A 23,098-nucleotide genomic window follows, 5' to 3' on the forward strand; every position below is an offset into this window, starting at 1 on the left:
ATCAACCTAGAAGAGTAAGGGACAAATGGGGGAAAAAGAATCCACACAGTGTGGCTAGCTTCCTTCCTCTATCATTTAGCAGGTCTTACGAGTACTATTTCTTCAAGATCCTTTTTACTTATTTGAGAATTGACCTAAGGTCTTAAAACTCTAGAGGGAAGTATTAACACAAGAGGCAGGGATTTCAAAAAAAGGTTAGGTAGGCTAGATGAGGAAAGGCTGAGTGAGGACTTTAGACGGCTAGGCAGGCAGCTAATACTAGGTATAAACAGAGCAGCAAGTCTCCAGAAGCCCTCTTACAAGCCATTTTCCACCTTATACCTCAATCCAGCCAGCACAGCCAGCTGTAATAACAGCGTGCCTTCTTCAGCCAGACTACCTACATAGAAAGTCTAGGTCTACCACTTACCAGTTTTGGGACCCTTGGACAAGCTTCTTTATCCATGGCTTTAGATTCCCCATCATAATAAGGGGGACAGTACATATCCTATAGCCATGCGAGGATTAGTTAATATATGCGAAGTGATTAGAGCATGTCTATTATACAGTAGACTATTATTCTACCTAGTATTCAACTTAATATAAAAGTAAATCCTGTGGTCAGGAAGTATGAGATAAAGGCTAATTATATGAATTATGAGGCCAAAGGGTAGAAGGCCCAATAGCCAAGAGGAAGGAACTGAAAAATCAAAGGCGAGGCTTACCTAGCCTCCCACATCCCAGGGCCATTACTCAAGTCTTTTTCTTTTTAAATAAGTTTTTATTGGTTTTAAATCTTTTTTATTTTATTTTATTTTATATTTTATTGATTTTTCACAGAGAGGAAGGGAGAGGGATAGAGAGCTAGAAACATCAATGAGAGAGAGACATCGACATCCCCCACCGGGGATGTGTCCGCAACCAACGTACATGCCCTTGACCGGAATCGAACCCGGGACCTTCCAGTCCGCAGACCGACGCTCTATCCACTGAGCCAAACCGGTTTCGGCTCAAGTCTTTTTCTTGATAAAAACAAAGCACAGCCCTGGCTGGTGTGCTGTTGGTTGGGCGTCATCCTGTGCACCGAAAGGTTGCCAGTTCAATTCCCAGTCAGGATACATGCCCAGATTGTGGGCTCAATCCCTGGTAAGGGCCTGAAGGAGGCAAGCCTATTGATATTTCGCTCTCACATCAATGTTTCTCTCTCTCCTTAAAAGTCAGTTTAAAAATCTTAAAAAAAAAAAAAAGCACAAAATGAGTTTTAAGTTATTTTGCTTATGCTAGCAGGGAGGGCAGAGTAGTCCTACCTTGACAAAGCATGCCCTGACAATAAGCCAACAAGTCAAAATATAGATCACAATCAGGAAGAACATTGGGAGAAGGCAGAGAAAAAGAATTCCAGGTAAGACAGGAAGGATTCTAAAAGCTACAGGCTACAATACCAGAAACAGACGTTCTACGTGCTTTAGGACACATGTCTGAGTCCTACCATGAATTGGGTGTTGCTCTACATACAACCACAGATGAGAAACATCCATGGTTTGGACAGGTTCCTCCTGTTCTTTGGGTAGTGAATGCAAGGTGAAGCTTCTTTAAACTTTATAGTATCATCCTTTGAACTTTGAGTCTTTCCAACCAGCATCTACTGAGAAGTCTGAAGAATACCCCTTCAACAAGGCAAATAAAAACATTTAATGACCCTATTCCCATCTCCCTTCCTCCCCAAAGAAGAATTCTGCCTCTTCCTTCTTTGCCAGGAGGCAGAGATATAACCCAAGGTTGAAAAACACATAACAACTGTCTCAAATGACTTAGATTTAATCATCGGAAGCAAACTAAATGGAAAGCTTACAATAGAGAAGAATTACATGTCAGTGCCTTTTGCAAACTGAGCTGGGACAGAAAGGGACTGGGGCTGCCCCTCAACCTGATCCTTTCCAAACAAAGACATCCACAGTGTCCCTGGCCGTCTGGCGCAGGCAAGGAGGAGACTGCTGGCTCTGTGTGTTGAGGTCACTTTGCCCACCACTCACTCCTGGCCAGCATCAGGAGCCCCGCATTGCTGGCTCTGGTCATCGCCCTTCTTTTTGTGGCCTGAGACGATGTCATCAATCCGCAGCAGCAGAACTGCAGTCTAGGAGAAAAACCACAGCCCCAAAGAGGTCAGCAGAGAAGGGAAGGGCATTTGTTTTCTTTTAGACATTATCACCTGGCTCCTCCTACACAATTACCATTTCATCTGAAAGCTATCTTTTCAGTCTTAAAATTAAAATGCAGTTTTTCCTAAGCCAGGAATGCAGCTTGTACACCTTTTTTATTAATCCTCAACAGAGGATATTTTTTCCATTGATTTTTTTTTAAACAAGACAGTGGAAGGGAAGGGGGAGAGAAACATTGACGTGAACGAGACACATCAATTGGTTGCCTCCTGCATGTGCCCCAACTGTACTGAACCTGCAACCCAGGTATGTGCCCTTGACCAGGAATTGAGCCTGCCACTTTGGTGCTCAGGCCAATGTTCTAACCACCAAGCAATACCGGCCAGGGCACCTTGCCCTTTTTATATGAGCTAAAGGTAAGCAGGGGAATGGAATTCCTTGTGGGTCTTTGTGGGAAGACTCTGCCTTCCATACCCCCTCCCTTCAAGATGGGACTGAACACACTGGTTTCTGGTTATCTGGGAATAAACAGTATAGCATATGCCTTGGGGTGCCTCACCTCCACTGCCGTCTTATATATTTGCAGTTTTACAGCCAATGGCTCCCAGATGCCTAGTTCTTTCATGTCCACCAAAGTACCTGTTTCACCATTTACACCCCAGGTCTCACAGTTCTCCTGGGTATGCTTGGCCTGTAGTTGGAACAAGCATAAACAGTTAAAGGGGAAAACACTGGGAATAAGTAAGCTAGCAGGGAACATTAGGTAAAAAACTAAACCAAAAACACTGGATTGGTAAGGAAAGGGTAAGAGGAAATGTCAATGACAACAAACAAGTCAAAAACTAGGAGCAGAGACATTAAGAAAACAAGCTATAAAAGAAAACCTGGATAGACAGATGTCAACCATCCTCAAGCCAAACACAGCTTTCTCTACCCCATCAAGAGAACAGCATGAAAAGGAACTCACCCGAAGAGAGGTAAGTAGACGAATAGTGCTGGCTCCACAGTTCTGGATAAGGGTACGAGGGATGACCTCCAGGGCCTGAGCAACAGCCCTGTATGGCCACTGCTCCACACCAGTCATGGCCTTGGATTTTTCTGTCAAGGCATGGGCCACAGCCATCTCACAGGCCCCACCCCCTGGCACCAGCTGAGGGTCCAGGAGAACGTTGCGGCACACCTGCATGGCATCCTGGAGGTTGCGTTCTACTTCCTTGGGAAAGCAAACAGATAATATGAAGCAAAAGCTCGATGACTCAGGGACAAATCAGAGGCACCAAAGGACTTCCTGACTGCCAAGTTCAGTAACCCACCAAGGAGGGCAACTAAGAAAGGTCCTTGGAATCCCTACTGGGCAAGGCAGATGCTAGTTACCTTGGGCAAACACAGTAACTACAACTGCAAAAGGGCTGGGATTGGGACAGAGGTGTCACTCTGTGGAGTTAGGTTTCTTACTAGTTATGTGCCTTTGGGTAAATTACTTAACCTCATTGAGGGAGAAAAAAAGTAGTATTTATGCCCTGGCCACTAGCTCAATGGTTAGATCGTCTGCCTGAATTCCGAAGGGTCACAGGTTCAATCCCCAGCCCCAGTTGGTGCATGTGTGGGAGGCAACCAATCGATGTGTCTCTCTCACACTGATGTTTCTCTCTCTCCCCCGCTTCCACTCTCTCTAAAAATCAATGGATAAAATATCCTTGGATGAAGATTAACAAAAGAAAAAAGTATTTTCAACTTAAAAAATAAGGAAGCAATGAATGATTAACAGGGGCTGGGGAATGATGAATCACTATTCAGTGGGTATTATCTCAGTTTTGCAAGATGTGAACCAGAAAAAGTTCTGGAGACCTGTTTTACAAGAATGTGAATATACTTAAAAAGTAAGCAGGCCTGACAGGCGTGGCTCAGCAGTTGAGCGTCAACCCAGGAACCAAGAGGTCACTGGTTCAATTCCAGGTCAGGTCAGGGTACATGCCTGGGTTTCAGGCTTATCCTCAGGAGGGGGCGCGCAGGAGGCAGCCAAATCGGTAATATTTCTCTCTCATCGACATTTCTAACTCTATTCCTTTCCTTGCTCTTTCTAAAAAAAACAGTAAGCCGAAACCGGTTTGGCTCAGTGGATAGAGCGTTGGTCTGCGGACTGAAGGGTCCCAGGTTCGATTCCGGTCAAGGGCATGTACATTGGCTGCGGGCACATCCCTGGTGGGGGGTGTGCAGGAGGCAGCTGGTCGATGATTCTCTCTCATCGATGTTTCTAGCTCTCTATCCCTCTCCCTTCCTCTCTGTAAAAAAACCAATAAAACATATTTTAAAAAAATAAAATAAAAAAAACAGTAAAAACTTTTTTTTTTTAAAGGAAGCAGGAGAGACAGATATGTGTGGCTACAGATCAAAATTAAATAGCTATCCATGGACAACAGGGTGATTTTAAGTCCTCTGGGAAACTCAGGAAACTCCGTCACACTTCCAAGGCTGACTCACCGAGAGAATCTCTTTGCTGGCGCCCCGGAGAAGAATGGTACAGGCTTTGGGGTCTTTACACTCAGTGATAAATGTAAAGTACTCATCTCCAATTTTCTTGATTTCCAACAGGCCTGCTCCTGTTCCAACATCATCTTCTCTCAGTTCCTCTGGTCGGCTGACTATCCGGGCCCCACAGGCTCTATTGATTAGATGAGGGAGTAGGAGGAACCAGATGATTTCAGATATTTTTACTCATCTCCCTAGTCCCTAGAGTCTGTGGCTGGGAGAAGGGCAAAAGTGGATTGCTAGAAACATTGCTACCCAAAACTCAAGAGGTCTTGGCTGCCTGGTGAAATAGGTTTTCAAACATGTATTGGTGAAGTTTCCCTAAACTAATACGGCTTTATAAATAAAAGTGTGCCCAGCTAAGGTAACTACTATAACCAGATACAGTTTGGACAAATGAGCTCTTACACATATCTAACAGGAACATGCCACAAAATAATCATTTCTAGAAGATTTCATTCTGTACTACCTAGTTAGATTTCAAGGCCAATAATAGGACTCTACTAAAGATGATGCAAAGGCAAGTAAGGAGGAAGGTAAGTACATAAGTATATGTCTGACCCAATTTTAATAAATGCAGGACCAATAATGTATTTGTCATTCTTTTCCCCCACTCATGGACATGTAGACAATCAACTAAGTATATGTGCATATGCTCAGAGCCATTTCAGATCCAAAATTTGATTTGGATCTATGATATATTCTGTGATGTTGGGGCAAGCTTATAAACAGTCTACTCTGCAATGGACCCCTACACCAAGGTAGCGATCACAGATGTTTAAGTAGAAGCTGGTCACTACTGGTTAGGAGCAGTACAGAAGTGACAACTGTTGGATTAGATAAAGGACTTCTGAAAACGGCAGACAGCTAAACCCAGGACCTATAAATGATTTGACTGATTATATCCTATGTTAGACTTTTTCAGGAAATGATGACTGCATTATGAAGATACAAAATAGAAATACTTGGAAAGGAAGAATCTTATTTTTACCTGACCTACTCACCTAGCGATGCGATTATTGTCTGTCTTCCGGACTCTGCGGATGGCTGTGATATTGGCCCGCATGAGGTAGTGCTGAGCTAAATCTGCAAACCCAAGAGCAGAGGTAAGCTAAAAACCAGAACTCCTGGGTTCTGAACTGGTTTATCCTCAGATCCTCAATGTACCCTAACCATCACATGTTTATTATATTCAATCTATGCCAACATGGGGAGGGGGGGAATCACCCACTCTCTTCTACCTCAACAGTAGGCTAAATAAATGAGTAGAGTCCAGCCCAGCAGATGTGGCTCAGTGGTTGAGCATCAACCTACGAACCAGGAGGTCCTGGTTCAATTCCTAGACAGGGCAAATACCCGGGTTTCGGGCTCGATCCTTAGTAGGGGGCATGCAGGAGCCAGCCGATCAATGACTCTCATCATTGATGTTTCTCTCTCCCCCTTCCTCTCTGAAATGAATAAAAAATATTTTTTTAAAAAAAGAGTGTAGTCCTGCCGAAACCGGTTTGGCTCAGTGGATAGAGCGTCGGCCTGCGGACTCAAGGGTCCCAGGTTCGATTCCAGTCAAGGGCATGTACCTTGGTTGCGAGCACATCCTCAGTAGGGGGTGTGCAAGAGGCAGCTGATCGATGTTTCTCTCTCATCAATGTTTCTAACTCTCTATCCCTCTCTCTACCTCTCTGTAAAAAATCAATAAAATATATATAAAAAATTAATTAATTAATTAATTAATTTAAAAAAAAAAAGTGTAGTCCCACCTGAGATGCCCTTTTCAGTGATGACCACATCGGGCTTCATTTGGATAATGTCTTCACAGAGCTGCTGGATGTATTCTTCTTCCATTTGGAGGATTCGGGTAAAGTCTTCCTCTCGTGTGATCTCAATGTCAGTCTGTGTGGTGGAAAGTCACGATAAATTGATTCTTATTCACAATCCTTATTTAATAACTTCCAACTACTTTATTTTCCTTTAGCACTTCTAAACTATATTAACTACTATTCTATGGATGCATTAGAAAAGGTGACATGGTAGTGTCGAGTTGAGGCCAAACAGAGCTGGGTTCAAACCCTGATTTGACCAGAATCAGCTGTGTTCCTTAATCCAACTTTTCTGATCTTTAGATTCCTCATCTGTAAAGTGGAAGTCAAAACCAACTGCCTTAAAGGGTTGTTGTTTTTTTCTTTTTTTCTACCAGGAAACAAAAAAGTTCAGTATCACGACTTATTCTATACCTTATTGCCCATCATGAATATTTAAAACCCTGCCTTTTGTTCCTGAACCCTCCTCTGAGAAAACCAAACACACTGCTACTCAAAATTCGCAGAGGATTCACAGACCAAAGGCATTCACTGTATTCAGGTTACAAATGGAATGTTCCAAAATATTAACGTACTGTTGGGTAAGATTAAAATGATGACTCAGGAGACCCAGCATTCACCACCCTCTCCCATCATTCATGAAGTTAACACAGGCACAGCTGAACTGCACGTTAGCTAACCGCCAGAACACTGTCTAAGTCTATATAACGGCCTGTCTCATAGAGGAGAGCACCGGAATAGGTTAGACTTTGTTGCTATAGCAAGCTCAAATTGTGTCAGACAGTGTCGATCATCTGCCACAGAGTGGTGCTTGCAATAAAGGATTGTTTTAAGAATCAGGAATTACATATAAAGGTCAGTAATTGACATTTAGTAGGCATGTAATAAACATACCTTTTATTTCCCATGTACATATTAATAGTTAGATTCTTATATCCACTTTAAGGCATAGAACCAGGAACCTTACCTGGCTTTCTCCTTTCTTGTATTCCAGAGAAGAATCCAGCAGCACTATGCGGGGGTTCTTGATATAGCGCCGCATTCGTGGATGGGTCACATCTTTGTTAATCATGACTCCACGTAAAACACAAGAGTCTTCAATAATACCCCCAGGTATCTGCACAAAAGATCCACTTTAATTCACAACCAGGAGGAGACGATTTCTCAACTCTCTTCCCAAATGTTCATCTTTCCCAAAGGATCACTATTTTGGGTTTCCAAAGTATCTTTCTTCCATGAACCTCAAAAACAAATACTGTTACAATCACATTTTTTTTCCTCTAGGAAGCACAACAATCTTGGACCATAACACCTAATTTGAAGGATCAGGTGAGACTCACAGAAACAGAGACTGACAAATATTTAATCACAAGGGGCTCAGACTTCTACTTCCTGAAAGATATTCCCACAGAATTTTAGGCTCGGGGCTCCATCTACTGGCCACAACATATTAATGCTATTTTAAAAAAATAAATGCTTTTATTGATTTCGGAGAGGAGAGGGAGAGATAGAAACATCAATGATGAGAAAGAATGATTGATCAGCCTACTGCATTTCCCACACTGGGGATTGAGCTGGTCCCCTGACCTGGAATCAAACTGTGATCTCCTGGTTCATAGGTCGATGTTCAATCACTGAACCACATTAGCTGGGCTATTAATGCTACTTTTTGATCTTAAATTAATAATAGGGAGATGCAGAAAGCATTCTGGGGTTTATTAACAGAATATTTTAGAGCCTTTCTTTATATACCAACCAAGTGGCTGATATGTACACAAATACACAAACATGGAGACACCAATAAACCTTTCTTTAGCCCCTATAAACTTTGTGTACAGACAGCAGAGAAGGTAATAGAATTATTCCACGAATACCCCCTTTTTCAAGTTTTTGTTTCCCAGGCAACAAATATTCTTCCTAGTTATCACTATAAAGATATATTGCTCTGATTTAAACCTATTTCCTCCACAAGGGGGATGACTCATGCTAGGAAACAATTTGTCTCCAAAGTACTAACTGGAAGTTTACCTTTTCCACCTTTGCGTATTTCTTGATATCAATCTCCTTCCGACCGTTCTCCTCAAACTGTACAGTTTTGACAGCATCCAGAGCAATGCTACAAGCCAAAGAGGACCACCGACTGATTGCTTTGGTAGTAATGGAGCTGTTGATAATGTTCAGCATCATTTCTCGGTTACTGGTGTCGACGGGAGTACTGGGGAAAAGAAAAACAGGTAATATGCTCAATAGGAGTCTTGTACATTCAAGAAAAGTCCCTCATCTATATCTCAATGACTCTAATAATGGGCCAAAAGGCAGAATTAGGGAATCTGTTCCTTTGTAGGAAACTAAAAGGGACATCAAGTAATCTTGTCCATCCTTCTGCCTTTTCAGCAAGATTACAACTAACCCATCCCTGAAAGGTATATCAAATCCCCCAAGTAATCTGTTCCCATGTTTGACAACTCTTCTACACTTACATATAGACCTTCAGTAAAATAATTTGTTCTTCACCTTCTGCTTCAAATAAAAATTCTAAAACTTTTACAACTTGGGTCAAGAAATGTTTGGTCTTGCCCTAACTGGTTTGGCTCAGTGGATAGAGCGTCAGCCTGCGGACTCAAGGGTCCCAGGTTCGATTCCAGTCTAGAGCATGTAACTTGGTTGCGGGCACATCCCCAGTAGGGAGTGTGCAGGAGGCAGCTGACAGATGTTTCTCTCTCATCGATGTTTCTAACTCTCTATCCCTCTCCCTTCCTCTCTGTAAAAAAAAACACAATAAAATATATATTAAAAAAAAAAGAAAGAAATGTTTGGTCTTTGAAACCTGACCCCTAGCAAATTCTGAGTTCCTCTTAATTATCAGCCTCAGCCCTGGCCAGTGTTCCTCAATGGTTAGTGTCAGGCCATGCACCAAAGTGTCATGGGCTTGATTCCCTGCCAAGGGTACATAACTAGGTTGCAGGTTCAATTCCCACTCCACTTGGGGTACATGAGGGAGGCAACCAATCGATGTGTCTCTCTCACATCAATGTTTCTCTCTGCCCCACCCCCTCCCTTCCCTTTTTCTAAAAAAAAAAAAAAATCAATGAAAACAGTATCGCCAGGTGAGGATTAACTAAAAGATAAATAATCAGCATTGGTCTGTACTATCCATTTGAACGCCTAGTTCTAATCTATCTAGCACCTTAATACATGGTGCACCACATAGTGTTATTGTTTTTACTAGTATGTGTTTGTCTCCCCTAACAACATTTGTACACGGTGAGAACATTCAGAACAATAAAATGAAATTGTAAGTGTCCTTGGATATCATCTTGTCCAAATTTTCACATATTACTTAACTCTTATAAAAACAGTGTAAGGCACATAATATATAATCATTAAATATTGTTGAAGTATGCATTTTAGAGAAGCAATAGCTCCAAAAGTATTATCTAAGATATACATGCAGTTATTGCTTGATAAAAAGAAAAGCTTTCTAAAGATTCTGCTTCACATGCTCATATCCTTTGGGTATATCTACATTCCTTTTTTTTTAATTATTATTTTTTTAAATCCTCAGCTGAGGATATTTTTCCATTGATTTTTAGAGACAGTGGAAGAGAGAGGGAAAGACAGAGAAAAATATTGATGTGAGAGAAACACATCGACTGGTTGCCTGCTGCACAAGCCCTGACCAGGGCCCGGGTCAGGGAGGAGCCTGCAACTGAGGTATGTGCCCTTAACCGGAATCAAACCCGGGACCCTTAGGTCCGCAGGCTGACACTCTGTCCACTGAGAAAAACTGGCTAGGGTGGCTCTACAGTCTTATAAAATTTATTTCATAAAAATAATTTAAATCAAACTCCTCATCCCCTAAGAGTGCCAGATAGATTATCATATACTTTATTAATAGCAGGCAATATAATACAAAGCTTGCCAAATTACTAGGTACTTATGTACCCAATAATCCAACCATATAAAAGGGTAGAACATTATAGGTTTTACTCTTAAAACAATTTATTTTTAATCAAAAGAATTTTGCATTCCGCATGATGTGATTTAACTAACATTCCCTAAAGTTATTTTTAAAAAAAAATGTTTTTATTGATTTTAGAGAAAGAGGAAGGAAGCGGGAGATAGAAATATCGATGAGAGAGATAGAAACATGGATGAGAAAGAAACATCAATCGGCTGCCTCCTGCACATCCCCTACTGGGGATTGAACCTACACCCCAGGCACGTGCTCTGACTGGGAATCGAACCAGTGACCTCAACTGAGCCACACAGGTCAGGGCATAACATTCCCTGAAGTTAGAAGTCATGCGTTTCTATATTCCTTTCATTACCCTATTAGACTCAACAAAAAGATTAACAAGTTCTTCCATTACTACATGGGATTTAAATAGCATTTTCAGTCACAGTCCCCATCCTTCACAGCATTTTATTAGAATACTGGCTGAATTAGTTATAATCATATATATGGTAGGATATTTAAAAACCTGTTATTACCGTTATCTAACTCCTTATTCTCCCCACAAGAATCTAAACTATGCCCTGGCTAGTGTGGAGCAGTTGTTTGGAGCGTCATCCCATTCACCAAAAGGTCGTGGGTTCGATTCCCTGTCAAGGCACCTGCTTAAGTTGGGGGTTCAGTCCCTGGTTGAGGTGCATACAGGAAGCAGCCACTCCATGGTTCTCTCTCTTTCTCTAAAATCAATAAACATAACCTCGGCCTGGCAGGTGTGGCTCAGTGGTTGAGCATTGACCTCATGAATCAACTCTGGTCAGGGCATATGCCCAGGTTGTGGGCTCAATCTCCAATACAGAGTGTGCAGGAGGCAGCTGATCAATGATTCTATCTCATCATTGATGTTTCTATCCCCCTTTCCCTTTCCCTTCCTTTCTGGGGGGAAAAAAAACAAAACAAAACCCCCCCACACACACACACACCATATATATATCCTACTTAATAAAATAACAATATGCAAATTGACCGCACCTTCACCACGCCCACCAGCCAATCAGGGCGAGTATGCAAATTACCCAACAAAGATGGCAGCTAATTTGCATACACTGAGGGAGGGAGGAGCGAAGACTGAAGACAACTTAGAAAGAAGAGGGAGGAAAAGCGGAAAGCAAGGTGGCTGCCAAAGGGAAAGCCCAGGCGGGGCGGGCGGCAGTGGCGAGCGGGTGCAGGCGTGGTGGCCCGCAAAGGCGGTGGCAGCGGCAGCGCACGCAGCCCCAACGGCCGCTTGCAGGATTCTTCCTGCAAATGGGCTACTAGAGTGTGATATATATGTGTGTGTGTGTGTGTGTGTATTTATATATTTATATTTATTTATTTATTTATTTTTTAAAGTAATAATGAGGTAGTTAAACTCCTTTCTTTAAAAAACAACAAAACCCTAGCTGGTCTGGCTCAGTGGATAGAGCCTCAGCCTGTGGACTAAAGGGTCCGGGGTTCAATTCCCATCAAGGGCACATGCCCGAGTTGCCGGCTTGTGCAGGAGGCACCTGATCAATGATTCTCTCTCATCACTGATGTTTCTATCTCTCTCTGAAAAAAAATAAATAAAAATATATATATATATATATATATATTTAAAAAACAATCTAAGCTTTTAGAAGGTAGGTTTATTTTACTTACTACACATTTCCCACCACAGTGTCTAACATGGGAACCAGAAGATAGCATGTAATCAAAATGTTACAAGGAATTAAATTATTTGGCTGCTTTGTATTCTTTGCCATTTTCTAAAACTTTTATTTCACTTATCCTTTACATTTTGTTCTGCCCTTTGTTCCTCCTCACAAAATGATACAAAGGGTTAAACCACAATGTGTGTGATATACCTGGACTTCTTTTCACCTAAGAACAGATCGTTTTTCCAGGCCTCTCATATTTGATACTACCCACTTCTGGTCCTCCCCTAGTACCTGATTTTCTTAAGGGTGTTGATCATATCATCCAATGCCTTTCGATAAGCACTGATCACCACCGTTGGGTGCATCTGCTGCTCTAGGAAGTGCTCAGCCACAGAGAGCATCTCTCCCGCTGAAAAAGGATACAGACACCATAATGTTTTAAAAAGTACCTGGATATAAAGGCAACTTCATTATGCTTCTAGAGATACCTTACCTTTCGTCCTAAAATATAGTCCATTTGGCTGTAAATACTATCCCAAATTGTACACTTTGTACAAGGCAATTAATAAAGAAAATACCTTCATTGTACATATTATAATGATCAAAGACTGATCCTAGGGTTTATTTTCTTGATCTAACTATATATGTTATCAGTTTTCTAAACAAAAGGAAAACATTTTTCCGAAGATTCTAAAATAGAAAGAAAAACACATAACAGAAAATTGACTTATTATTTCAACACCTAGGATGCAAATTGCTGGTACTAAAAACAAAAACAGAACACAGAAACCTTACACCTGGAAGAATACCCAAAAAATGTAAAAAATTTACTCTCTGGAAGAGGAATTATTAGTAAAATGTCCCTTTCTTTTCAAATTTGTCTTTACTTTGTAATTAATACACACACAAAATAATACATAAACACAAAAGCTTGTTTCTAAAAAAATAATTTAACAAGAAAAATGTAAATGTATTTGGTTATTTTTTTTTCCACTACAATGTTTTATTAAAATATATTTTTAGTGATTTTTTTACAGAGAGGAAGGGAAAGGGATAGAGTTAGAAACATCAATGAGAGAGAAACATCGATCAGCTGCCTCCTGCACACACCCCACTGAGAATGTGCCCACAACCAAGGTACACGCCCTTGACCGGAATCGAACCTGGGACCTTTCAGTCTGCAGGCCGATGTTCTATCCACTGAGCCAAATGGGTCAGGGCTGTATTTGGTTTTTCACAAGTTGCTTATACTACCTGCTCACAGGCAATACTTTTTTAAATTTACACAAATGTGACCAAGTTTGCATGTATACTCCTTGTTATGCACTCAAATGTTTGAATTCAATACTTTATATTAATTTCTAAGTGACCACTATGTATACTGAAAGATAATCAAATATTTTAACAAGATGCTCAAATAAGTTAGCTTAGAGCCCTGGCCAGTGTGTCTTAGTGGTTAGAGTGCCAGTCCACACACCAAAGGGTCCAGAGCTCAATTCCCAGTCAAGGGCACATACTTGGGTTACAGGTTTGCTCTGGTCAGGGTAGGTACTGGAGGTAACCAATCGAAGTCTCTCTCACGTCGATATTTCTCCTCCCAACTCCCCATTCTTTCCACTCTCTCTTAAAAAAAAAAAAAAATCAATGGAAAAAATATCCTCATCCTCAGGTAAGGAACAAAAAAAAGTTAACTTAAAAAGGATTATGGTATCCTGCCGACTACGCAAAAAAGAAAAAAAAGAAAAAGGGGGGGATATGGCCTGTTAAACAGAACAGTAACAGAAGATGTCTTTAGTGATGGCAAAATTCCCTCCCTCCCTTTTGTAAAGAATTATGAACTTACTAGAGGCCCGGTGCACACATTCGTACACTGGTGGGGTCCCTCAGCCTAGCCTGCGCCCTCTAGCAATCCGGGACCCCTTGGGAGATTGTCAGAAAGCCGGTTTCGGGCAGATCCCCACAGGCCAGACCGAGGGACCCCACCAGGGCCGGGGAGAGCTCTAGGGCATGTCTAGCCAGTCCCACTCAGTCCCGATTGGCTGGACCCCAGCAGCAAGCTAACCTACTGGTTGGAACATCTGCCCCCTGGTGGTCAGTGCACATCATAGCGACTGGTAAAACGAACGGTCGGACACTTAGCATATTAGGCTTTTATTATATAGGATTAGACCATCTGGAAAACCAGATGGGCTGAGCCTCTAAATGGTGCCAGCCACTTTTCTTTCTTTTTTAAAGCAACATACTAGTATATCTGAGATACCTAGATTCATGAATACTTAACCTACCTATTATCTCCAGGAGATTCAACTAGGATTTATTAGCTAGAAAATTCTGCCTGATATCTAAAGCTCATCATCTACCTAAAAAAATGAGAAAGCATCTGGTCTTCCCTGTTTCATCCTCCAAGTTTTTCTTTAGAGTACAGAACTGGTCATATATAATTCTCAATCCTCAACAGAATTTAATCTAAAGATGTGATTAGTGACACAAATAAATTTGCCACCCAACTTACCATTCTCAAAATGCAGTACACAAAGGCATTTTAGAAATAATTTAAAATGTCTCCCTTTAAAAAGTTCATATAATAGCCCGGCTGGCGTGGCTCAGTGGTAGAGTGTTCACTATGGAGCAGGAGGTCAGGGTTCCATTCCCGGTCAGGGCATACACCCAGGACCCAGGTTGCGGGCTCAATCCCCAGGGCAGGGCATGCAGGAGGCAGCTGATCAATGATTCTCTCTCATCAATGATGTTTCTATCTCTCTCTCCTCGTCTCTGAAATCAATAAAAATATATTTAAAAATATATAAAGTTCATATAATAATTTTTTTAATAGAGTCCAGTCGCTAGGAAGGACTCTATTTTTTAGGCATGTGGGCCAACACCAGAAATTGGAATCTCTAAAATATAGTTCTTTTCTCATTGCCTAACACTGTTGCTGCAATCAGATTTTAAAAAATGAATGCTTTTGGCCTGGCTGGCATGGCCCAGTGGTTGAGTGTCGACTTATAAACCAGGAGGTCACACGGTTCGATTCAGTCAGGGCATATGCTGGATTGCAGGCTCGATCCCCAGTGTGGGGCATGCAGGGGGCAGCTGATCAATGATTCGCTCTCATCACTGATGTTTCTCTCTCTCTCTCCATCTCCCTTCTTCACTGAAATCAATAAAAATGTACCGTATTTTCCAGCGTATAAGACGACTTTTTAACCCAGGAAGATCTTCTATACGCCTAGTCGTCTTATACGCCAGAAAATACGGTATATATTTTTAAAAAATACTTCAGGCCCTGGCCAGTGTGGCTCAGTTGGTTGGAGCATCATCCCTTACAGCAAATGGTGGTGGTTTGATTCCCCGTCAGGACACATACCCAGGTTTTGGGTTTAATCCCCAGTCAAGGGAGCGTGTGGGAGGCAGCAGATTGATGTTTCTATCTCACATCGATGTTTCTCTCTCTCATCGATGTTTCTGTCTCTCTTCCTCTCTAAAAATCAATTACAAAAAATTTTTAATAAAATTCAAATGAATGTTTTTCTTATAAAAATTTCACCAACTCGCCCTGACCGGTTTGGCTCAGTGGGTAGAGCGTCGGCCTGCAGACTGAAAGGTCCCAGGTTCGATTCCGATCAAGGGCATGTACCTTGGTTGTGGGCACATCCCCAGTAGGAGGCATGCAGGAGGCAGCTGATTGATGTTTCTAACTCTCTATCCCTCACCTTCCTCTCTGTAAAAAATCAATAAAATATATTTAAAAAGAAAACTATATTTAAAAAAAAAATTTCACCAACTTAAAACTTATATAATAAAAGCCATACACCAAGTTTTAAGAAGTGATCCTTTATGATCCTATAAGTGGAACGATTAGTCATTAAAACTTAACAATCAAGACTCATTTTCAATTTGACTACTCATTAAAATTTGTAACACCAAAATAGGTATTTACATCACTTTCATGGTCACTCACAGACATGTGCAGAGAAATTTGAATCACACAATGAATACATTCCCAGATGAGGTTGAATAAGACAACCTTCTGCCTTGTTTTAGCTCTCACTGTAAAGAGAGAGCTAAACATTGTAAACAAGTTCCCTTTATGTGATATACACGGAGTGGCCAGATTATTATGATCTCTGAACGCATAATAATCTGGCCATTCAGTGTGTGTGTGTGTGTGTGTGTGTGTGTGTGTGTGTAGTAGAGGCCCGGTGCATGAATTCATGCATGGGTGGGGTCCAGCCAGCCTGGCCAGGGGGAGGAGACATGGGCAGTTGGCCAGCCTGCCTGCTGGTCGAACTCCTGGTTGAGGGGACAATTTGCATATTAGCCTTTTATTATATAGGATATACACTGAGTGGCCAAATTATTATGCGTTCAGAGATCACAATAAGCTGGCCACTCAGTGTATTTAGTACAATGATTTTCACGTTTTTGTTCATTGTGTTGATTTCACTGTTTAGAATGGCCCCCAAGTATAGCACTAAAGTGCTGTCTAGTTTTTAAATGCAAGAAGGCTGTGATGTGCTTTATAGAAAAAGCATATTAGCTTTGTTTAGCCATGAATTATAATGCTATTGGCCACGAGCTCAGTGTTAATAAGTCAACATTAGATAAAATGTCTTTAAATAAAATAAAAAACACATAAAATAAGGTATATATATATATTTATCAGTTGAATGTGACCAGAGGCTGGCAGGACTCTAACCCCATATTTCCCCCAGGAGTGATGGTTTAGTATTTGCTCATTTAGTTTGTGGTGACTTTTAGAATGTAACTTACTGTGACTTATGAGAATCGACTGTATTTTATTCAACCAGATTTACACAGCCCATGCTATACTACTGATTAATATTTTATACTCAACTGGAGGGGATACATGGATAATTAGCAACATGTTATTTAAATATTTGTAATTAGTAGATTGGTAACAATTTCCTTCTTAAAATAAGACAGACATTATTTCTGGCAAAAATCTTCCTGTTTCAATCCTATTTTCCTTATCAAACTTCCATTCTTCTCTTACCAAGAATAATTACTGATGTGGTCCCATCTCCAACCTCTTCATCCTGTGTCCGGCTAATTTCAATCATGGACTTGGCTGCTGGGTGCTGAACTTGAATCTGAGAAGAAAAATGTAGACTGCCACTAAAAACAACACTACTCAAAGATCTTTTCATCTATTCTGCTTGGCCTTAATTCTTAAGCTTCTTGCCTCCATACCTACTCGCTTTTCCTTTGTTTTACCATAGCTTGAAAGATTAAAAGTGGCCCCCAACGGCCGCCCCCACGCCCTTCACGCAACGCATGTTCGTGGGGAACCTGGTGCTAAACCATTCGTAGGTGACCTGCTTCTGGGTCAGGGTTTTGTATGTAGCAGAGCAGCTCCCTCGCTGCAATCTATTGAAAGTCAGCCCTCGACACAAGGGTTTAAATAAATAAGTAAGTGAATAAATAAAAGTGGCCCCCAAAATATCTAAGTAAATCACCTTTCCAAGTCCCTTTCTTTTTAGGGAAAAATGTATTATGCCAAGTGAACTACTAAAGTTTTTTGAGAACAGAACAATAACTTACAGCTTATTTACTGGGAACACCACTGTTGTGGTTGAATTATGTCCTCCAAAGGACATGTTGAAATCCTACCCTCTTGCAACTGTAAATGTGACTATATTTGGAAGTAGGGTCATTGAAAATATAAACAATTTAAGATGAGGTCATACAAATATTACGGTAGGCTCTAAATCCAAACATTGGTGTCCTTATAATGAGAGCCACAGGAGAATGCCATATGACAACTGAGAAGGAGACCAAGTTTACAAGCCAAGGAATGCCAAGGATGTGGTCAACCATTAGAATCTAGAAAAGACAAAGAAGGATTCTTGCCTAGAGTCTTCAGGAGAGACACCTTGATTTCAGATTTCTAGCCACCAGGCTATGAAAGAGTAAGTTTCTGTTACTTAAAGTCACACAAGTTGTGTTCATTTGTTCCAGCAGCCCTAAGAAACTAAGCATCATCTACACATATCTTTTGGGTTACTTTATCAAATTGTTAGAAAGCACAATGAAAAGTCACACCTCTCGAAGAATGGCATTGCCATCATTAGTCATCACAATGCCTCCCATTGGATCCAAAAGCATCTAGGACAAAAGCAAAAGTTATATTTCAGTGTTTCAGATAAGGGAAAATCTATAGTTGATGAGTTTCAATAAGAAATAACCTTACCTTCATCATAGACTTGGGTCCCAAACATGTTCGGATGATATCTGCAATAGTCTATTAGGAAGAAAAGAAAGAACATAAGTACAAATCAGAGGATGATGTCAGTGTGTATGCTAAGAAAGGGGGCATCAGTAACCCACAGGCCCAGTGTTTTACCAACTTCACCTCTAAAGTAGGGCTGGCAGCCTCATGCCTATGGCTAGATTCTGTCCTTTGTTTTTCCCTTTTGGGAATACTTTCAGGGTAGATGTAGAAAGAAATGACTTTTCCCAAAAATGGGGACAGGCCTTCCAGAGCTTCAGTTTCCCAGTAGTCCAGATAAATGGAAATCCATGTCTTAGTATTTCTTTCCATGAAAGTGGCCTTCACACCATGCTAAATCAGACCTAGAGCTATTTCATTCAAAAGATTAATTAAATAGCAATCCAGGATCTACCGTGGCACTAGGAATACAAAAGGGAATTAATATAGCCTTTCTCCTCAAGTAACTCAGTCTAGTATGAGACAAACAAATCCTATATAATAAAGAGCTAATATGCTAATTAGACCCAAACAGCAGAACAACCCTCTGGACGACCTTCTGGAGAAGCCGGGGCTGCGAGGGCTGGCTGAGGCAGCTGGGGCTGCAAGGGCAGAGCCCCTTGCACGAATTTCGTGCATCGGGTCTCTAGTAGAATATAAAACAATATGCAGCAATGGAATTATGCAAAACGTTACTATGAGAAGGGTATTAGACCTAATTCAGAGATGGGGGATTTCCTTCTCGCTAACTGCAAACAGATACAGAAATACTAGGGAAGACAGCTGGAGGAAAGACTATTATACTTTAAACAACTTCAAAGATGTGCTACCTTGGCGGCATTGATGTTTCCAGATTGAACTTTTCTTCCAGATTCACGCTTTACGTTCTGGCCTAATACAGGTAAAACAAAAGACAACAGCTCAAGATTGTACCATTGTACATAAGCTATTTATTCCCTCACCATTGGAAAAACACACAAGTTTCATGGGTGTATATGTAGATGAAAGCAACTGGCCAGGAAGCTTATTTGCTTAGACCGTGGTCCCGATATATCAAAGATCCAGTAGGGCACATACAAGAATCAACCAATGAATAAATGGAACAACAATGTTTCTCTCTCTCTCCCTTCCTCTCTCTAAAATCAATAAATAAATTTTAAAGACAATTTTTTAATTGTACTTCAACCCCTGGTATACTAAGAAACAACCCATACTGCTTCAACTTTGGAATCATGCCATCACTTTCCCTCTAACCAAACATTCATGTATTTACAACAAGGATGCATAACCGAGATCCATGAATGGGCCTCAGTAGGAAAGTGAAATCCCTGAGCTTATATGAGAAAATGGGATAATGTACTTTTGTCTGGGAAAAGGATCTATAGCTTTCAGTGAATTCTCAAAGGGCTAGTGGCGCTAAAAAAGCACCAATCACTGCTTTATGTAAAAAGGGAAAGAGTTTGAGGGTTCTATAATAATTGATCGTGCCGAAACCGGTTTGGCTCAGTGGATAGAGCGTCGGCCTGCGGACTCAGGGGTCCCGGGTTCGATTCCGGTCAGGGGCACGTACATTGGTTGCGGGCACATCCCCGGTAGGGGGTGTGCAGGAGGCAGTTGGTCCATGTTTCTCTCTCATCGATGTTTCTAGCTCTCTATCCCTCTCCCTTCCTCTCTGTAAGAAATCAATACAATATATTAAAAAAAAAAAATTGATCGTGCCCCTTCTCCCCCCAGTGTCCTGTGGAATGAGAACACAGTTTGCAAGATAGTCATTCCATGTTTGGATATAATAAGAACGCCTTACCCTAGCCAGTTTGGCTCAGTGGATAGAGCATCAGCCTGTGACTGAAGGGCCCTGGGTTCGATTCCAATCAAGGCCACATGCCCAGGTTCTGGGCTCCTTCCCCAGTAGGGGGCGTGCAGGAGGCAGCCTATCAATGACTCTCATCATTTATGTTTCTCTCTCCCTCTCTGAAATCAATAAAAATCTATTTAAAAAACAACAAACCACCCCCCCTTACTATCAGTAAGACGTGTGTGTATATTTTAACAGGGGACCCAAATGGTTACAGCCACTGATGTCAGGGGTCAATGCAGACCTGGAAAGGCCTTCCCCATGCACCACTCACCCCTGGGCCCGCTCAGTGGAGACAAGCCAGTGGTTATAACCAAACCAGCAAACGTGTGCTGTCTCCCTCCTCTCTCCAAACTATACATCCCCTACAATTTAAATCTGTGAAAACTTCAATCCAGGCCCCTCAAATCAAAACGTTCACGACTCTCAGGATGTAGGCTCCCATTCCGGACTGTGGTTAAGTGAGCAGGAACCTTTCCGATCAACTCATCAGAAAGGTTTCTTTTTCTGGGTTAAGTGAAATTTTTCCTGAAAACAGTTATTTCCCAGGAATAGAGAAAATGGATGAACTCTCTGAACAGAAGTTGGCAGGCCAGGGAAAAGGGCCAGCTGGCCATCTGAGGTGGTCAGGCAGAAGTTACACACAGAATGGAAACACACCGGGGGAAGACAATGACTGAGGTGCTTGTTAGTCATAAAGAAATCTGGGGTGTTCCCAAAGGGTAAAGGGAGCCGGCTCAGACATCTGGGGAAACTCGGGCTGGTTAGCGGGAAAGGTGGCCACGCAGGGGACACGGAGGGAGTAACGGCCGCCCCGCGAGTCCCTCAGGAAAAGGGAGGGCGGGGGGTGCTGGGCGGAAATGCAAGGGGGCTGATCCTGAAAAATGAGCCAGGATGCCTACTTGCTGTTGGCCAGACACTCTTTTAAGCAGTTTATCTACTTAGTCATTGGATCCTCACGATTCTACGGGAAAATACTGTTAACCCCAATGATACAGAGGTTAACACTTAAGTCACCCAACATGGCCGAGGCCACATCGGCTACTAAGGGATGGACCAAGGTTATAAAGCTAGGCAAACTAAAAAACAAACCAACCCCACATTGTCCATTTACCCACACACTGAAAATCACGTCAGGAAGGGGTCGGGGGAAGGAGGGGGGAGATGGAGAACGAAGGCCGGGTGGGAAGGATCCTGAGCCGAGCAGCCGTAAGGACAAGGGGCTGGGCGAGGGGAAGGGCAGTTTGCGGCGGTGAAGACGGGAACGGGTTAAGGGACGGCAGGAACGAGGGAGAAAAGGGCTTCCCAAATAAGGAGGCTGACTGGAAGCCACAGTGGCCGGACCACGGCGGGACGGGGCTGTGGCAACCCCGAGAAGTATGGCCGAGCGGGCAGAAGACGGGGCCTCTCCCCCGGCTCCCCCACAACTCACTGAGCACGAGCACGGGACGATGGCCCATCATGGCGGCGCGATGCTGAGCCCGGTACCCAGAGCGGAGAAAACCGGCAGAAGCTTCTGGAGAGGGAACCTGAGAGAAGCCCAGAAAACGTTGCCTCCGCAGGGCTTACACCTAAACCCGCTACCCTCCGGGTCGCCACCAATCACCGCACGCCCTTCATTGACAGGCACGAAAATGGGCCAATGGACACTCTCGACTCCGCCTTCCACGCAAGAACGGCAGGGCAAGCTCGGTAGAGAGAGCGCGATGCTGGAAGTGGAGAGCACCGGCGCTTGCGCAATAAGGTGGCCGCTCCCGGCCGCGTGCGGTGCGAACCTAGGCGCAAGCGCGGGGGCTCGGGCGCTTGGCTCGCACGCCACTGCGCATGTATTTCAACTACAGGGTGGGTGCTGGGTGGGGTTGAGGCTTTCAGTGAATAACGCGGGTAGGTCATTGGACTGGCTTGCGGCTCAGCATCTCTCGGGCCGCAAAGGCCAGGAACGGCGTGACAGTTTCCAGTCTTTCGCTTCAGCCTTAGCAAAGTGGAGGAGTAAAGGGGCGGGACTTCAATGGCGGTTAGGGAAGACCTGGCTGCGGGGTGATGTGGGAGTTGTAGTTCTATGGGGCTGGCCTAGGTGGTCAACAGCATTGCTTGGGGGCACGCTGCGAGTTGTGTTTTTTTTTGTGTGTGTGTGTTTTTTTTTGCCTCTGGACTCGTTGCTGTGCTTGGGCCTTACCCTATTTAGGCAGATGTTTAAACTGAGGCTATGAGTGGTACCAGATGGTGATGGCCTATTTGCCCTCCTCTCCCCCGAATTATTCTATCCAAAAACATTTCCTCAAGTTCCCTGTAAGGCTTTTGAGAGTTTCTTTCTCCATACCTATTGCCTCCCCTATCCTTTTTATCCACTCAACTGCTGGTCCATTACCTTATAGGAAAGGAAAAGGCCTGATACTGCAAAAATTAAACGTGGGGAGAACACAGAGTAATTGCCCGTTCGTAGGACACTGTTAAGGTTTAAATTTATTCCTTTTTTTGTGTCCCCCACCCCCGAAAAAAACGAAACAATAATAATGAAAACAGCTGTTTTCCAAACCAGTGAAGGGACCATGAGAGCACGAACAATACAGGAATCACTTATATTTGACTATGAAATAGAAGAGTACACCCTTTCACACTTTTTCCCTCCCCAAACTGGAACAGCCTAAGATCTGCTGGAGAGAACTTGTGAAATTGTCAATAGTAAAATAATAGCACAGGTTGTTGATCATGTGATCCTAAGATTCTTTCCCAGGCACCACACCTATTGGTGTTCTGATAGAGCAGCGTACTAGTCATCCTAACAGAAAAGGTGTGTCAGAGGCCCTGCTTCCCTTCCCTTAAAAGCCAGACCTTAATTGCTCAGCATTTGGGAAAATGATTCTAGTTGTATATATGTTTTTTCCTGTTACTTTGG

At 42.5% G+C, this 23,098-nt stretch overlaps 1 protein-coding gene and 1 non-coding gene across 2 annotated transcripts; both read right to left on the bottom strand.

Annotated features, from left to right (window-relative positions):
* Positions 1 to 1,781: 1,781 nt before the first annotated feature.
* CCT3 (chaperonin containing TCP1 subunit 3) lies at positions 1,782 to 21,782 on the bottom strand. Its single transcript, XM_008155645.3, has 14 exons — positions 21,635 to 21,782; positions 19,178 to 19,239; positions 18,330 to 18,380; positions 18,182 to 18,244; positions 17,133 to 17,229; positions 12,407 to 12,524; positions 8,513 to 8,699; positions 7,452 to 7,601; positions 6,425 to 6,557; positions 5,672 to 5,753; positions 4,620 to 4,800; positions 3,106 to 3,351; positions 2,698 to 2,829; positions 1,782 to 2,113 (listed from the first exon to the last, which is right to left on the bottom strand). The coding sequence occupies exons 1-14, from the start codon at positions 21,663 to 21,665 to the stop codon at positions 2,009 to 2,011; spliced, it is 1,638 nt and encodes a 545-aa protein (XP_008153867.1). The 5' UTR covers positions 21,666 to 21,782; the 3' UTR covers positions 1,782 to 2,008.
* On the bottom strand, positions 7,174 to 7,297 carry LOC114227840 (small nucleolar RNA SNORA28). The gene has a single exon (XR_003613940.2). It is a non-coding gene; the product is annotated as a small nucleolar RNA SNORA28 (small nucleolar RNA).
* Positions 21,783 to 23,098: the final 1,316 nt, after the last annotated feature.

This window comes from Eptesicus fuscus, chromosome 22 (assembly GCF_027574615.1).
Source record: "Eptesicus fuscus isolate TK198812 chromosome 22, DD_ASM_mEF_20220401, whole genome shotgun sequence".
In the NCBI taxonomy this organism is placed as follows: domain Eukaryota; kingdom Metazoa; phylum Chordata; class Mammalia; order Chiroptera; family Vespertilionidae; genus Eptesicus; species Eptesicus fuscus.